The sequence below is a fragment of the Pararge aegeria genome, chromosome Z, assembly GCF_905163445.1.
Source record: "Pararge aegeria chromosome Z, ilParAegt1.1, whole genome shotgun sequence".
Lineage (NCBI taxonomy): Eukaryota > Metazoa > Arthropoda > Insecta > Lepidoptera > Nymphalidae > Pararge > Pararge aegeria.
Window position 1 is genome coordinate 23,860,221 of NC_053208.1, and position 18,780 is coordinate 23,879,000.

At 38.3% G+C, this 18,780-nt stretch overlaps 1 protein-coding gene across 1 annotated transcript in view; it reads right to left on the bottom strand.

The window, feature by feature from the left end:
* Positions 1-1,115: 1,115 nt before the first annotated feature.
* Positions 1,116-18,780, bottom strand: part of LOC120636498 — a 32,879-nt gene continuing 15,214 nt past the window's right edge. Inside the window, exons 3-19 of the mRNA XM_039908003.1 lie at positions 16,815-16,946; positions 15,870-16,062; positions 14,648-14,896; positions 14,320-14,440; positions 13,017-13,196; positions 12,314-12,425; positions 10,914-10,984; positions 9,942-10,046; positions 9,466-9,567; positions 8,782-8,886; positions 7,645-7,752; positions 6,937-7,043; positions 5,578-5,713; positions 4,255-4,421; positions 2,983-3,146; positions 2,554-2,656; positions 1,116-2,463 (exon numbers count right to left, since the gene is read on the bottom strand). Of these exons, the coding sequence (XP_039763937.1) occupies positions 2,083-2,463; positions 2,554-2,656; positions 2,983-3,146; positions 4,255-4,421; positions 5,578-5,713; positions 6,937-7,043; positions 7,645-7,752; positions 8,782-8,886; positions 9,466-9,567; positions 9,942-10,046; positions 10,914-10,984; positions 12,314-12,425; positions 13,017-13,196; positions 14,320-14,440; positions 14,648-14,896; positions 15,870-16,062; positions 16,815-16,816 (2,406 nt within the window). The 5' untranslated portion in view covers positions 16,817-16,946 and the 3' untranslated portion in view covers positions 1,116-2,082. The remainder of the gene's footprint in view (positions 2,464-2,553; positions 2,657-2,982; positions 3,147-4,254; positions 4,422-5,577; positions 5,714-6,936; positions 7,044-7,644; positions 7,753-8,781; positions 8,887-9,465; positions 9,568-9,941; positions 10,047-10,913; positions 10,985-12,313; positions 12,426-13,016; positions 13,197-14,319; positions 14,441-14,647; positions 14,897-15,869; positions 16,063-16,814; positions 16,947-18,780) is intronic.

The following is an 18,780-nucleotide window of genomic DNA, read 5'->3' on the forward strand; positions in this document are numbered from 1 at the left end:
GACACACATCTAGCCCCAAAGAAGGCGTAGCTTGTGTTATGGGTACTAAGTTGACTGATGAATATTTTTTAATGAATAATATATATAAATACTTATAATATAGATACATATACACCCAGACACTGAAAAACAGTCATGTTCATCACAGAAACATTTTCCAGTTGTGGGAATCGAACCCACGGCCTTGGACTCAGAAAGCTGGGTCGCTGCCCACTGCACCAAATGGCCGTCAAAAGGTAATATTGAAATCCTTTACCTACGTTTAAACAATGTAAATGTGACTGCAATAATTTAAACATTAGAGAAAAAAAGAAACTTAAAGTGCAATATACTAAGTTACATAAAATTCATAATTCTTTTAAAGGAAATTGCATACAATCCTACAATAAATTACCCATTGACATCTTGGAGATGTCTCTTAAAAAGTTCAAAGTTTGTTTTAAACGTAAGCTTATAGAAAAAAACCTATTATACCTAGTATAAAGGACGACGTAAATAGAAAGCTTGAGTGTTAATAGCTCTAACCAGGTTGCCCTTCTAATAATTTTAAATGACAATGTCAGATGGTGATAACTAAAAAAAACATCCGGCTTAGTATTTTGTGGGCTTCTTCGTAGACCCGTCTTGGTCTGCCGGTTTGGAACCCTCGTAGCTTTAGTTTTAAGTATACGAATATGGTCATCGCCATCATCTCACTACCGCGTACTTTTCATATGCGCATCAAAAGTGCCACGTATGGGCCTACTTGAATAGAGATATTTTCTACTTTGACATATATATAATCAACCCTGGTTACTAGTTAGGTACTACTCGATTGATAATTTCCTTAACTAAAAGGCTGCTTAGTAGCAAGCCACTCCGCTCTCATCTCTCACAAAATTCACAAGAAAAATTCTAAAGATTATCAATCTTTAGAACTATAAAATGATGTTGAAAAAGAGCAATCTGCTGAGTTCCTTGCCGGATCTTCTCAGTAGAATCTGCATTGCGAACCGGTGGTAGAGTCACTACAAACAGACTGACTTGTCGTTTCAAAAGTGCGTATAAACTAGGCCTACTTGAAATAAATAAATTATGATATTTCTTTTTTGGTTCATTATAAATAAAAATGTTAATGGTTCCAATACATTTATTTCATTGATATTATAATTTGACACATACAATTTCCACATAAAATACTTTCATAGAACATCTTACATATTAATTTTACAAGCAGGTAATTCAAAGTACCTAGGTACTGATGGCTTAATATATAGCGGGCCGCTTCGCCTATTCGCTAGGAATGGCCTAAATATAGACAAAAACGTTACATCTACTCTTAGTGATAACTATTGGTGAAAAGCTGATGTATGCCTAGGAATCTTCTTAGATTAGGCGCTACTTATCGAGGCATTTGCCTTATTCGTTGTGAGTGAAACCGGGATTTAGTCCACTTACAGTTATTTAATAACAAACATAATTATTTCTAATACACAGTTAATACGTACTTATCTACAGAAATCCTTAAAATGAGATGAGCAGATCAACTCAATTCTCATGTATCTTTAATATCTTTAATAATAGCATGAGTGTTGCTGACAGAAACCAGGGGAATTTTAGCCAATTATGGTGATATGCTAAAATACTAGTAATAGCAAGCTACCCACCGATATCTACAATAATTAAATACTTATTATAATATATCACTTACTATTTGATTATAATCAGCCCTTCGGACTTCCGATAATCCTCTATGTTTTTTTTAAGGAGGAAATCCTCATGGATGCCAGTAGGCCTAAATGAGCTTTTAAGCACGTTAAATCAGACACACGAATAATATTTAAAATCGTAATTAAATAGACGCATTTGTAAACATTTTCCGAGGAAGGTCGGAGTGTATCAATGCTCCAACGCTTAATAATAGTTGTGTTCGGAATATATGGTTTATAACTACTAATGCCCATCATTATAACTTCCCGGTGAAAATTCTCTTATACTTTTGCAGCTTGCTACAAAGCGGTGCTGATACGTTGAGCTGCGTATACGCAGCTTTATAAACAAGCCTAAACTATTAGACTTCATATTCGGGACGTAGCGTTTATCTTATTCTTTGCGCGGTCCTTTGCGGTTATGTGGATTTTGTGAGCGATTTGACCAATGGTGTGGATGACGCGGGCGATATTGTTCTTGCACGTTTGGGTTTACCCAGCGATATTGGTCTTGCGAGTGATATGGCTGGCGGTAGCGCGGGTTCTGGAAGTCACGTGAGCCTGGGGGCTGCATCCGAGGTCGAGCGGTAAATGGCGGTGGGGCACGCGGTTGGCGCAGGCCGTATGCGGGCCTGTAGTAGCCTGAGGAGGGGAACCGCTTAGACGCACGCATTCGAGAGAAGCGGCCCCGAGGAGGGCCTCGAGGAAAAGTAGGTCGCACCTGTCTTATACTGACATTCCGGGGAAATTCCATTGTTCGACCCCCCGCTCCAAACTGAAAGGGAATGAAAGAGAGGTGATGAATAGACATAGCATGCCAATGCTTGAGGCTAGAATTTTTGTGTGTAAAACGGTAAGTACGTACATTCCGGCACGCAGCCAGCCTCTCTCGCAATAGTGCCGTGCGGGCCGTATCATTTAACTCATTTTCTTCAGTTGTGAAGGTGCATGGCAGGACTCTATTATACCTACGAAGAAATTATTAAAAAATATTTTTTCTTCTTAACCGACTGTAGTTTAGCGTAGGCATTAAGCAGACACGATATAACAACAAACAAAATCCTGTATAGAATAGGTACAAATCATCACTAGGCAACTTAGAATAAAAGTTAAAAACGGCCAAGTGCGAGTCGGAATCGCACTCGAAGGGTTCCATATTATGATGGTGTTTTCTAAACAACAGATGTGTTGCCCCCCTTAAATATTTATTTTATTCTGATTTTTAGTATTTTAAAAAAGATTCCGAAGAATTGTGAAACACCTCCTTTTTAAAGTCGCTCAGTAAAATACTCACTTGTGATATGGTAAAAATACGTCACATATTGTTGGCACTACACTCATAGGGTTAATTTGGGCTCTCTCTATTTCGGCATGCAGCGGATAGATAGCGGCCGATTCTGCATTGGCTAGGACTGAATTATCAACTTGGTATAGGGCCACTTCAGGGCCGTCCTTTTGCTGAAAGGGAAAACTTAACTTCAACAAAGTACTAAGCAATGTGCCAAAGATAATTTTTTTAATAGTAATAATTGGAAGAACTGCTGACGCTGCTTGTTCCGGCAATTATTACAACATTAAAAAAAAAAAATCCCCCAAGACCCCAACGAGGATAACATTGACATCGAGCGAGTCGCAGAAAACCGCTGCCCGCTGCATCGAGACCGTGGTGTTTGGAACTCCCTACAAAAGACCCATGTCCAGCAGTGGACCTCCATTGTTTGACATGATGATGAATAATTGACGGACCAAGCAGACGGCGCACCTGATGTTAAGTGGAAAACCAAGTTGTCTTTAAGCAGAGCAACACTTCGCAAGTTATGTTCTGCTCCGTGCCATTCTGTGCCCATAAACCCCAGGCGTAGGTGCTAAGCCTCATCGCAGGAACACGGCATTGCCATAACGCTGCTTAACGGAAGACATAAGCACAATGGTAGTACTTCCCCGGACGAGCTGTCACAAAAAGCACAACTGTAGTAGTTGTGCTCGCGCTTATTCTAGAATAGTACTTCTTGTATTATTCTAGAATAAAAGATTTTAATGATACACGTTGCCGCACCTAAAATAAGAATAAAGTAAGATGTAGTAAGCACCTTAATTATAGAGAGTGGAATTGAGATGATTATTTGAGTTGTTTTGCAGCGAAGAGATTAGTATTTAAGTGGGGAGTACACGCAAGCAAAACTTAGGCAGGGCTAGTTTCTCATTGGTATAGCAGAGATGCTTTGTCCGTCGTCCACTTGATTGACTTATGCCCGTTTTCACTAAATTTAGGGATCGCCTTAATTACACTGAAGGGAGAGCATTAAGAAAATTTAAATAATGCTACTCATGCCCGATTTCACTAACGTCGAACAAGGCAAAGCCTCTGAAAAGATTCATAGGCATATTACCAACCGCTCACCAATAGTTATCACTTAATTGTTATTTAGACGTTTGTTTTCTATATACATATATAAGCCATTCGATTTAGGTGGTGCCTTGGTTTAGTGATAGCGGGCATTAAAGTTATGGTACTTGGTCCCATTCAAAGGTCAACGGTCAAAAATGTTGTACAATACCATCTTACCGCATGTGTCATTATGTAGTACCCGGGTGTAAGTCCGCTTAATGCTTTGAACGTTTCTTGTATTAAATTAGCTACTTCACCTATAGCGTTGTAATTATTTTCCAAAAAAACGTCCTTGCTAATTGTATCAATAGTAACCACGTCGCCCGTCGCTGCGTCAATTCGCGCTAAAATATACATTTTGATCAATATAAATACAGGCTACAGTGCTTTGTGTTAGTTTTCTTTTACATATATGAGGTATGTGTGTACGTACATATATATTGAGTATTTTGAAAAGAAGACTGATTTAAACCCAAAAAGCATCACGCGATATCCAAATAAATTAGTAATACCACAATACCGACTCGCACAGACTTTAAAATCGCCTTACGCAATGAGCTGCCAATTATATCATAAAATTGAAATAAATGTACAAAAACTACCCTTGCAAAACCTTTAAAAGGAAACTCTTTCTATGTTTGTGTGACAGATAATTTTATACCATCGTAGAATACCTTAGCTGCTATGGGTATCATAAATATCTGTGGTTCCTGCTTAATTTTGCATGTGGGCGTGACCTCAATTTTCTGACATTTTAATTAAATTTTAATTATAGTTGTATTTATTTGACATTAAAACTTAGAATTGTAATTTAATAACAAATACCTATATACAATAATTTAATATGACACTATAAATGTCAGAACATTATTTTATATAATTGATAACAAATAAGATTGTTATTAATTTAATTTCATGTTTAAATTTTGCATGTTGATGTATCAGCAGAATAACTACAGCAGAGTAAATCCGTAATTTTATATGGAACGCTCACAGAATTTAGAACAGACAGAAACCGTGTACACGACTGTTGTTGAAGCAACAAAAAACTTTTTATATCAAGTGTCATCTGCAATGCACTGTCTTATTGTCATTATTTCGACTTGTGCGCCAGTGCTCTGAGATTTGATAAATCTGTGGGGGAAGATAAATTTTTATACTTTCCCCGGGGATATAGCTGCCTCTTGCCCATGCTAGCCTTGCTGAGGCCGATAATGGTTTGATGATGATGTTGATGATCAATAGCTCGGGAATTATTCTCTGCGGTCACCTCCTCTTCGTTCATAAGAGGCAGCAAACCCTAGCAGTGAACTGGTAACAGTGGCGTGCATAGTGCAACTCTTACAACGCCTTTCCTTAAGTTTCTTATAAGTCGTACTGAATATTTTCTTAATATTATATCATCTGCATACCCTGTGAATACCCTCAATGCATGCCACTGACTGGTATAGGCTATTGATGAATATGATAGGACTAAGCTTACTTGTTCTTTAAACTCACCGGTGAGCAAAGAGGCGTTTTCCCTCAAATACAGTGAGAGTGCCAAACTCCTTATTTTTTCAGGCGACTGTGCACAACCACCGAAAGCAAGCTGATGCTCTATTATTGGTTCTACCAACACTTCACCATTTTCGTCCTATAGAATAAAATTGTAATCTTTTTAAAATGCTTACACCGACTTTTCCGATGTTTTTTGCCCTATTCGAATGTTTTGTTCATAAACGGCAGAATGCTTTTGATATTTAACAATATATTTTTTTTTAAATTTTTAATCCTGTATATGTAAAATTGAATATATTATTTATAACTAAGAATTTAACATATGTAAAAATATCATTTTTATGCATGCACATATATACCAAATGTTTTAATAATTGATAATAATTCATTATGGAAATAAAGAGGCTATAATAATAATACTATACAAACCTATGATATTAAGTACGGATAGTATTTCAAAATATTTGACCAAACAACTGAGGTGCGGGCGAATAATATACTTGTTATTGCTCTTGGAGCTTTAACCACCCACTATTTTAAACCTTCAATCACGTAAACATTGCGACACGCAAATGACCGGCCCGAGAACCTATTACCGTTTCGCCTTATTTAAAATACTTTTAAAACCCCTTTAACAAATGACTGCAAATAATCTGTGGCATAATATTAGTCGATAGCGGTGGGTAAGCAACGTTTACCCAATTCAGTAAATGGTTGGGCGCCCGTCTTCGGAAATTTCTAACATTCCTCCAAGTGCAGGACTCGGAGGAAATATCAATTTTATACATTTAAAATGCATATAAAAATTACCGTTAGCAAACATCACACGTTGCAACGTGACTTGCGATGTTTTTTTTTTCTCTAGATGTCGGAATCTTCTTCGAGTTCCGAAGGTTTGTTTGCTTCCCCCATCTTCCGCTTTTAGATCCAGTATGAACCCAGGTCAAATGCCTCAGACATGCCAGAAAGCAGGCGTAAATTGAAGTCTTATTTGACAGCGTAATGAACTTATTTAGGTATGTTTTAGCATGGCGTCCAACATCTCCGAGATAACAGTAGCTAATGAGATGGGCCTATTTGATCCGGTTATTGAAATATCGACATTAATAAACCACGAGCTGACCCGTGCAACTTCGTTGCACCAAATCGGTTATTACCGGAAACCAAAAATAAAATTACATTTTCAAAAAATGAATCCCAGCTTGATCGATTTATCGCCCCCGAAACCCCCTGTATACTAAATTTCATGTAAATCTTCGGAGCCGATTCCGGGATTCCAATCATATAATTTACAAGAATTGCTCGTTTAAAGATATAAGATATAATTATATAACAGTTATGGTTAAAGTATTCACTTACCCGAGCTTTATGTGGGCAATGTACAAGTAAATTGAATACATCGCCTGTCTCATTTATAAATTCCCATTCTTTGAACGACCTGGGTGGAGGGTTTTTGAATAGTGTGTCTGAAATTATTATTAAAAAATATATATTTTTAAACTTGTATTTAGAACTAGCTGAGAACACAGAGAGCAAAATCTTAATAGCTGATTTATGGAGGAAGGACTCAAGATTTATGATAAGATTTTTTAGATCGTACTGGTAGTTCCAAATAAACAAACGCACAAAAAAATTTTTTTGCTAGATGATACAGAGATGTTCGGGACTCATATTGCGATTCTTGCTTGCATTTAAACATTGCCAGTCGCAAATGTTTCAACGTGATGCGCGCTCAAAATGCAGACCGCCAAGAAACATTTCAATTTAAGTCAGAGTTAAAAAACCTATTCCTATGTGTGTAAATCTAAATATATAAATTAAAGAGAAATCCACTGACTCACTTACTGATTAATCACAAAATCAGCTATAAAAAAATTTTAAAGGTAGCTTTCGTGGGAATCGAACTCACGGCTTTGGACACAGAAAGCAGGGTCACTGCGCACTGCGCAAATCGGCGCGAAGAATCGATTTTAAGAATATGAAAAGTGGAAAGTAATATACGCATCGACTTGAGAGCCTCCTCAGCTTTATCGTCGGTTAAAAAGAAATAGGTAAGCATTATAATACCTTCATCATCAGTCCAACTTTCAGTATTGTATTCCTCACGACGCTCTCTACGACTCCCATCTTCCTGTTCTGTATTTGGTGGAGTATTTATTTGGCGGTTAACTGGAACTGTTAATAAATAATTAATACAAATGTAAAGAGTATTTATTGAAAAACTCCAAGTATTAAGAAATTTAAATAGTTTTTTCATATCTGCGGGTGGAAAACACATCATCCGGATGGTAAAGAAATTCAAAAGAGAACAGTCGGACAAGCCTATTATTCTCATACTTTACGTTTTTTTTAATGTTGTTGTTTTTGGATTTAGCCATACAGCCTATTAAGTGGAATTCACTTTTTTTTAATAGACAATCTAAGTATAAGATATACGAGTAGAAGTGGTGATAGCGCAGTGGGTAGGAGCTCGACTTCACTCTCGGGGGGCCGAGTTCGCATCCCAGCACGCATCTCAAACTTTTCTAAGTTACGTGCGTTTTGCTTCAACGGTGAAGGAAAACATCGTGAGGAAACCTGCATGCCTGTTCTAAATAATGTTCTCAAATGTATATGGAGTCCACCAATCCGCACTGGGCTAGCGTGGTGGACTACGGCCTTAAACCCTTCTCATTGTGGCAATAGACCCATGCTCTGTAGTGGGCCAGTAATGGGTTGATATGGTGATGCTGATGATGTTATATTATTTTATCATCATCATCGTTCAGCATCTTGAGGCTGTTTATTCTTTCTTCTATATTTGTTAGTCCTATACCTAACTATTTTCAGCTGCTTACAAAAAGTTGGTGCGCTTGTAAAAGGTTACCAACCAAAAACGACAAAATAAAAAAAAAAAGTCATTAACACACACACAGGTTTACATGCACACGGAGCAAATAGTATTAAATTTTATTTTTTTTAATTAAATAAATATCATTATTCATTGTAATTTTTAATTTTATTTTTATTTTTTATTTTGTATTTTAATTTTATATTTTTGACATGCCATTTGAATAAATTTATACTGTAATTTTAATTTTTAATTCGATATTGTTATTAAGTAATACTAATTGTTGTTTTAAATGTATTAATATGGGCTTTGCCTGAAATTGAGAAATTATTAATTATTATTATATTATATTCATTAATTAAATATAAATTTACGGAAGGGTGGGAAATCGGTGGGGAGACGGCTATGTAAAGTCGGCATTTCCTCGTCGGCGTCATTTAGTGATTGAGGCACGTACTCCACACTGCTGTTGTCAAATTCTGTAACAAAATCGAAACGAGTGACTATTTATGAAACTATTTACTAAACACTTTTCTTTTACGTATAAATAAAATAAGTAGATATTATAGACACAAACTTCTTCGAGGCAAATTCGTTTATTTGATACTCATATCGTGGGGGCGAGTAAAAAGAAAATGGTTAATGAAAGCACTAAAATACCAATTGACAACAAGAAAAATTTCAATTTAAGAAAGAGTAAAAAAAAAACTATAATTCTAACAAAAACAAACGATTTTATATGTGTGTATCTAAATATATAAATAATAGAGAAATCCACTGACTCACTCACTCACTCACTTACTGACCAATCACGAAATCTCAGGAGTTACAAAACCTACAAAACTTGAAATTCTCAGATTTTAAGAAGCTACCTTTAAAGTAGCTTTTGTGCATATCGAACCCATGGCCTTGGACACATAAAACAGGGTCACTGCGCACTGCGCCAGTCGGCCGTCGATTTTAAGAGTATGAAAAGAGAAAAATAGATATACGCATCGACTTGAGAGCTTCCTCATCGTTATCGTGGGTTAAAAAACAATAGGTAAGTATTATAATACCTTCACTGGAACTTTCGGAAGATATTTCCTCAATATTCTCTCTACGATTCACATCTTCCTGTTCTCTATTTGGTGGAGTATTTATTTGGCGGTTAACTGGAACTGTTAATAAATAATTAATACAAACGTAAAGAGTATTTAGTGAAATACTCCAAATAATAAGAAATTTAAATAGTTTCTTCATATCATTGAATATTGGCGTTCTTTATGTGCGAGTGGGAAACACATCACTTTACCCCGGATGGTAAAGAAATTCAAAAGAGAACAGTCGGACAAGCCTATTAAGTGGAATTTACTTTTTTTAATAGACAATCGAAGTCTATGAATACTATTTAGATCGATCATGTATTAAAAAAAAAGTCAGGCACATAACGCTTTGTTATAATTTATGCTTAAATAAATGTCAAAAGTACTCAAAGTTGTAAGCTAAAATAATCGTATTGAATTTCCAAAAGAGCCATTAAATATTAATTTACGGAAGGGTGGGAAATCGGCGGGGAGACGTCTATATAAAGTCGGCATTTCCTCGTCGGCGTCATTTGGTGATGGAGGCACGTACTCCACACTGCTGCTGTCAAATTCTGTAACAATGTCAAAAATTACTGCGGCCCTTAGGAAAACTCGAAACGAGTGACTATTTATTGATAAAACATTAACAAAACATTCATCCAATGAATGAGGCTGACCCACACTCGTTAGTTAACGCTAGCGTCTAATTAGTGCACTCCGTGTATTTCATGAAATTAATAAAGCCGACAAGTGCTAGACTCGCGCACCTTGGATCGCGCCAAAAGAAGACTAACGTCATCTTGCTTTGCCTTTTGTCGTTTTACTCTGATTTTCATAACGAGCAAAAGAAGTATACTTTCAAAATAAGTATACATTCACGGTCGAGGTCATTCATAGCTTTCGGTGACTCTATACCTACAGTGTCTGTCAAACCCATTCCCATTAGCATCAGAGGACAATGTTGTCGGAAACAAAATTTGCCTCTCAATGCCTCTTTAAGGCATTGATGGACGAACGTGATGTACGAGTAAATGTGGGCACACATACGTAAGTCCATCAAGGCCTAGTTGTGGCCAAGGCTTAGATACCACTTTCCTTCACTTGAACTCATTGTAAAATAAATAAATGAAATCAAATAATTTTACCTCAAGTCGGGGACCCATATACAAACGAATATTAATATAAGAAATTGAATCTCTTTTTCACGGGCAGAAAATGGTCTCCAGCCTATGCGATACATTTAAAACGTAAAACATTTAAAACGTAAAACATCTAAAACGTAAAACATTTAAAACATAATATAAAACTTTTTCTGGTATTTATTAGAAAAAAAAACTAAAATAAACGCTAATGAAGTCGCAAGGCATTAGAGTAAAAAGAAGAAGCAAATACGTACAGCCCACATTCAAGTTGGTAACACTGAAAATGTTTTTCCTCACCAACATCTGCAGAATCATCCCGTCGTCGTCTGTCTTCCACCTGCTCGCGATACTCATTGGTGTTTGAATTTCTGAATAAGAAAACATCACAGATCATTGCTTGATACGTACAGTGTGCCTTTCGGGTTTTGTATAACTATAGTCTTATCGGTCTAGTGATCTTAGCATGCACGTTTACAAGATCCTTGGTTCTAGTCGAGGCGAATATTTTTAAGTACCTATACCCAATAGTGTTAAGGAATTTTCAAGTGTGAGTTAGTGCTTTTGCCCATAGCTCTAGCCCCAGTTATTTTTAACCCCCGACAAAAAATTAGATGGTGCTATATGTATGACGGGATAACGATAGATAATGTAGTTTATCGTGTGTGCACGTGCGAGTTTGTCTTTGAGTGTGTGTGTGTGTGTGTGTGTGTGTGTGTGTTTGTGTGTTTGTGTGCGAAAGTGTAAGTGTGTACGTTCGTGCGTGTGGTTTGGGTGTCTTAGTCTGTGGCAAAGAAGGCATGATTAATTACATTTAAGATGGGTGTAAAAAACATGAACAGGTCAGACCAAGGTTAAACGTATGTTTAACGCTTTGGTTTAAAAATGGAACATTTTTGTAAAATTTTAGTTTAAATATCGACAGAGCACCGAAATACCTATTGAACGTATTCAAATATAATTTGATATACTAAAAGCTTTTGCCGTGAATGCAGGCCAGTAAACAGATGTCACCGCACCTCCTCCCGCGGGTATCGTAGGTAAGGGGTGACCTCTTACGAGGATGGGATTATAACATTACTTATCTCGTACGCAAAAGCCTAAGAGTTGGATGTTTTTAAGGCGTTTTATTCGTTATATTGATAGACCCTGAAATATAAAATATAAAAATGTTTGTTACAACTGTAATGTCATATTATGACATTTTCACGGAATTAAAAATAACAACAAAACACATATGTATCGGCGTAATTTTAAATTTTAAATTTAACGTTCTACTTAAACATACAGTGACTGTGTCTGAGATATCTCGACAAATTAAGCTTCCCATGTTGGCTCGAATTAAAACATTTTTCGTCGGTTAATATAGTAGCACTAACACACAATCGAATGATAATACTTTTGCTTGTTATTTTATAGTTATCATTTTATTGCTGTTTTAATACATTTAATGCATTGATGGGATAGAAAAAACAAGCAAAACCTTATTCGATAGCAAACGTCAGTGCAAACGCCATAGCAAGCAAGCGAAAACCGACTCTAAGGTGACGAACATTTCCATTCCGTGACTATAAATTAAACGCTGTAAAAAATTAAAAATTATCTTTTATGGTTTAATTTAAGCACTATTATAAATTTAAAACACAAACTGAAAAGTACTCCGATTCTCTATTCCTAATGGCTCCTTAAAAAGAACTTACGCTAAAAGGCTTTGCAGAAGCATGTGTCTGGATGCCTGTTGGGTCTTCTGGATAGGTTCCTCCGGCCGCATAGAGAATTCGCTTCCCAAAACCACCACGTTTTTTCCATCACCTGTGGATCAACGTACTAAGTCAAAACGAAGTAAAGTAACAAAAAAATAAAAAATAATTTATTTGTTATCTCAATTTTATTACAAAACGATAGGCTGAGACCTCCAGCACGCTAAGCGATTTAGCATGCCGGTACAATGTCGCGTAGGGTATGGGTAGACAGACAGACAGACAGATAGACAGGCAGATCAGCAGACAGACAGAAAGGCAGACAGGAGGCCCGGCAGACAGGCAGACTGGCAGGCCAGACACATAGACAGACACACAGGCAGACACACAGGCAGCCACACAGGCAGACATACAGCCATACACACAGACATACACATAAACATACACGCAGATATACACACATATACATAGAGACATACACACAGTACACCAAGACATAAACACATACATACACACGCACACACACATACACTCATACACACACCCATGCATATATACAGACATTCATACATACATACATACATATATACACTTTCTTACTGCTCGGTGCGTGCGTAATAAAAAAAATCCTAAACTTGGCGTGATTTTATGGAATACTTAAACGATAAAAAGGTAACTTTTAAAAATAAAATTGATTACTTACATGTATCGCATTTGGCGCTACTCATCACAGCGATACATAGATTCCAGGATCGGTTGGACTCAACCAAGCATTTCAGTGCGTTTTCACTTGCCACATAGTTTATTTTAGCGTTCTCATGAGCAAACTTTGCAAGGTGCATTAGAACATCAGGATACGGCATTGTTTTTATTGATTCGTCATCTACAATTCGGGTTAATTTATATTTTTAATTACAGTGCAGGTTTTCAAATACATAATTAAATAAAAACGAAAGTGTGTGAATTATTTTGCCCTTCTTTCACGCAGCAAGGTAGATAAATAGGAAAGTAACGTAGGACACTTCTGGGAAAACCAACCAACACACGCTAAGTCATAATAACCAGAAATATTGTTTTGACGGCCTCCTAGCGTAAAGGTGAGAGGTTATGGTTTCTAAGTGGGAGGTCGGGGGGGTAATTTAGGAATTTAAAATTTCAGAATTTACTCTGGTTGGTCTGGTAGGCTTCGGCCAAGGTTGGTAGCCACCATACTGACAAACTCGTGCAGGGCACCTTGGGTTTTCGGTACGATGTCGCTTGGAAACCGATTAGGCGTATAGGTCGTATTTATCTCCATTTTCCAAGCGCCGGTTTTTTTTTACAGATAAGCCAACTACCATCGTAAACTTTTATTTTTTTCGCATTTCGTGTAGCTGATTAATCCTCATGATTTTAAATGATGTGCATCGGAATGGGGCTCTGCCAGGAAGAGTTTGAGCCCTGGGGCTCGAAGAAGCGAAGAGATCGTCGGCCTGAGGGCGCTTGTGAGGCCGAACCTCGGCCCAGGCGACGATTTGAGAGAAAGGGTTACGGACGATGATTAGTCCGCACGCCTCTGAGGCCATCTTAGACTTCATCACGGTTCACTTAACATGGTTATTATCACACATGTTGACAATTTAAACGATTACAATCGTTAAATCACTTAAGGGCGTGGGGCTTTTCTTGGACTTTAAAAAAGACTTGGACTCTGAAACTTTGGACTTAAAAAGCAGGGTCGCTTTGGCCGTGGGTTCGATTCCCACAACTGGTAAATGTTTGTGTTATGAACATGAACGCTTTTCAGTGTCCGAGTTTTGATCTGTATATTTTAAGATTATTTATGCATACTATTCATAAAGATATTCACCAGTCTTAGTACCTCCTTATGTACCCATAACACAAGCTACGCTTACTTCTTTATATTTTACCCACTCCCCTCCTAAAAAAGACGTGACTAACGTGACGAGCACTGCACTGGATATCAATAGGTTGGTCTTGACGATGATGGCGTTTTAATTACTTACTAGGCAATTGGAACTTCATTAATTTGTCTGGGGACGGTCTTGGCACTTTATGATATTCCATGATGTTAAACCTTTCGCTGAGGTCAGGACATTCAATTGTAGGCAATGCACCGATGTCCACCTGAACAGGAGAAAGGCAGTTTTTAACCACATTTCGGAAAAAATAATGGAAATAGATTAAAATACATCATTATCAATGGGATAAGAATAAATAAATCAAAAATTAAAAAAAAACTAGCGTTGCATATATTGGCGACACCTCACGACACTCGCAATGAAACTTCGTGTGTTCTGTGCGTGTGGTAAAATTAACTCAAAATCAACTCACGCTTTTAATAATACTTCTCAATCTCATACAGGATCTATTTGTTGTTAGCTTTATGGATATAGTTTCAAATACATCATCATCAATGGGATACGAACTGAGTTCATTGAGCCGCATTTTAAAATACGTGTCGTATACCACTTTCACATAAGGATGTATAGCTAAAGCTTTTCCAAAGTGCATTTCTGCCCACAGCTCTTTGACCCACGCGGCGTAGTCAGCTTTCTCCTGTTTATATTCTTCTTCGATCATCTGTAAACAAATTATTATTATTGTTTAATAAAAAAAACGTGTGGTAACAGCCTCGTAGCTAGTAGGACTTTCGCTTTACTTTCGGGGGGGGCCTAGTTTGAACCCCGGCACACACCTCCAACTTTTCTAAGTTATGTGCGTTTTAAGCAATTGAATATCTTGCACTTGCTAATTGGCGACCTGTGTAGCCTGCTAAGCTTCTGGAGTGAGCTCGGCTGGCTGGAGTGACCCAGCGGGGAGCCGTACCAGTAGCACTAATATAAGTACAACGGAAGGTTCCGGTAGACCAAGTACGGAGACAGGGAAAGTAGAATCACTTGCTTTATATGTAATGGGTTGACGTGATGCTAATGATGAGGAAGAAAAATGTCCTGTTGGACGGCCCAGGTATCGATGGTTTGATGAATCCAAAGTCCATCGGTTTTTTTTAAATCTTTATATCTTTAAACGAGCATTTCTTGTATACATATGTATAAAAGAATTGCTCGTTTAAATCGAGATCATAGAGACATATTGTATCGAGATTCCAATTATATAATTGGAATCTCGGAATCGGCTCCAACCACTTCGGGGTTATAAATCGATCTAGCTAGGATTCATTATTAGAAAATGTCATTCTATTCGTGTTTTTTCGGTAATAACCGATTTGGTGCAACGAAGTTGCACGGGTCAGCTAGTTTTTTTTAATTTACTACCAGTCCTTGACTGCAATTTCCCTTCGTGGTAAACCCATGCCCCTAATCCGAACCGACATCGTACCGGAACGCTAGATCGCTTTGTGGTATATCTTTAGCCGCACCAAAAGCCACCCGCCAGACTAGACCAGAGAAAAATCAGAAGTTATAAATTTCCGGTTAAATCCATATCACTCACAGCTGTTCCAGGGCGCTTCACCACATTGCCACATCAGCTTCGCCACTCGTTGAGCTCTGTCGCTGAATGTCCAAATCGTATGAAAGAATAGAAAACTTACTTGATAAATCTGAAAGTCGATCTCATTGGGTGCTGGGACAATCATGCGCGGCAGAACTTCAGGGTTTGATGAAGCCAGTATTTTCACGCACCGGAATTGGTCGCATTTGCTTATTCTTGATAAGCGTGGATGATGTGGAAAGCTTCCAGATGCACTGTACCCCGGCACATAAAGGTTTCTATAGTTCGTAGACCTGAAAAATCATTACTTATAAGAACTTAACTTTATTTGTACCCAGATAAATGTTTTTTTTTTTTAAAGCGGTTGATAGCTCAGTGGTTAGGACTTCGACTTCACTTTCCGAGGGCCGAGCACGCACTTTCTAAAGGAAATCGTGAGGAAACTTGCATGCCTGAGTTCTCCATGATGTTCTCAATGGTGAGTGGAGCCCACCAATCCGCTCTGGGCCAGCTTGGTCGACTACGGCCTTAACCCCTTCTCATTGCGTGAGGAGACCCGTGCCATATAGTGGGCCGGTAATGGGTTGGTATGAAATGGAATTAAAGCTAAAAAAATCTTATAAGTTTTATTTAAATATAAATGAAGGATGGAAAGCGAATCCCAAAATCAAAAAACCATTTTCTAGGTAAAATGGGAATCGTGATTCGGAAGAAAAGTTGAAGGCTTAGAAAAATAAGCTTTCATAAAATAACACTTTTCATACTGACGTATCTCTTATTACGTCAGTGCCTGTTTATAACGAATGATCACAAAAATGCGGCAGAGTTAGTAAGAGTTATGGATATAGTTGAATATATTAAAAGCAAAATTATCAAAGTAGTCAGTTTACGGAAATTTAGATTAAAAGAGGAAGAAATCGCGAGCAAAAGCCAGTTTATATATAAAACTGGTGTTTGTTTACTCGAACGCTCTTAACTCAGAGGAGACATCACTTCGCTATCAACGCTTCGCAATTATAATATTAAGTATGAAATTGGTACTCAAATTCTGTATAATTTTTCGTTTCTCCTGGGAATGTCGCTTGAAATATTGACCGCCTTGCCTGCGGGTGTAAGGACCTTACTGTGCTTACTTCTCTATGCGAACGAAGATAATTAATCCGGGGGACAATATATCCTGAAAAAAAAACACTTTAAAATTAATTAGAACTTTAAAAAAAGGGTTCCGTGTTCCGTATTGCAGTTTATTCTTGGCTAGCGTCGACATTCTAAGTTTGCAAGCCTTTTATGGATGCATCAGGCCTCTGGGTGCCCAGAGTGAACAGCTGAAGTGCTGAGTCCTCATCGTTATTATCTGCGTGACAGCCTTATTCAGGAACAAATCGGACATCCTTCGACCAGCCGGGATAGCTTAGGCAGGATACATTTCCTCCCCAGCGCGGCTAGCATGGGCAGGAGACAGTTATATCCCCGGGAAAAAGATACAAATTTATCTTCTACAGCTTTATCAACTGCACTGGCGCACAAATGGAAATAATGTTCGAATAATATATGTGTAATATAATAAACGGCGGTAAACTTTTCTTATTCCAGGTTCTCTTGCTTTAGGAAGTGGACACTTTAATTATATCCCCTGTCAGAGGCTATAACCGGGTAATATAATTTTTGTCTCCTGCCTGTGCTAGCCCTGCAGTAACAGGATTTTATCTCACATCACACACCTTTATCAACTCTCCGAACATTGACTCAAATGCGGAAATAATATCCAAATAATAAACGTGGGTAAACTTCTCCTAATTCCCTGTTGCCATGATTAAAAAGGTGAACATGTTTATATTTATCAAAATTAAATAAAATTCAAAATTCAAAATAAAAAATTCATTTATTTCAAGTGGGCCTACTTTATTAGCACTTTTGAAACGTCAGGTCAGTCTGTTTGTAGTGACTATACCGCCGGTTTGGAAGGCAGATTCCACTGAGAAGAACCGACAAGAAACTCAGCAAATTGCTCTTTTCCAACATCATTTTATAGTTTAACAGTCTTCAGAATTTTTCTGTTTTGTGAGAGATGAGAGTGGAGTGGCCTGCTTCCAAGCAGCCTTGACGTTATCCCTTCCTATGCTAGCCTTGCTGGGGTGTCAATTCATTTGACAGCGTATTCGCGAACAAAATATGTACCAGATGGCCCTTTTTCGATTCTGTAAAATCGTAATTAACTTTTACGCGATGGAGTAACACGACACAAGACAAATCCCCAGCCACGTCAAATACCCGCGCCCACCCGAATCACCCAGACCGATTCCAAGAACTTCATTATGGCCTCTCTCGCTGCCGCGATACCTCATCCCCCTGCTCCCGAGAGCGTTTGGACAAAGGTGGTCCGCAAACAAAGGCGATCTTTCGCCTTTGTTTGCGGACAAGCCCAAGAAAAAGAAAACAGACAGACGGACTGACACACTCCAAACCCAAACCACGCAGATTGGCAAGCAGACATGCAAGGAAGGAACATGCACGCGAAAGTCTACCACCCTACCAGAGGCTTGCACGGACAAAGTGGGGAAGGGAGACCGCCACATCATGGCCGCCAACCACCCGCGGGCGTGGTACCTGCGTGTCCCGACCGGAATCCATCGGGGCTCGCCCCAAAAAACATCGACCAACACTCCTGCCCTACGCAGGAGAGGGCGGAGCAGCAACAAGCTTGCCAACATCTCGCCCCGGGGAGAATACAAAAGACCACGGACAGACAGACCAATTTGCCAAGGGACTCATACGTGAGAATGACCCAACCACACCTGAGTGTGGCTGTCACCCTAGTGCCAAGAAGCCACATGACCCAACCAGAGGCAAATAGCGTCCAGGGCCAAATCCAAAAAGCGATCCTCGCTATTTGCCTCAGAAAACCAGCACAAGGAACAACACCATACGCCCCATCCTTTGTAGGGCAAGCCTTTCTCAACGAAGGAGTGTTAAAGCTTTGGTGTTACGACGACAAAGCCCTCTCTTGGCTC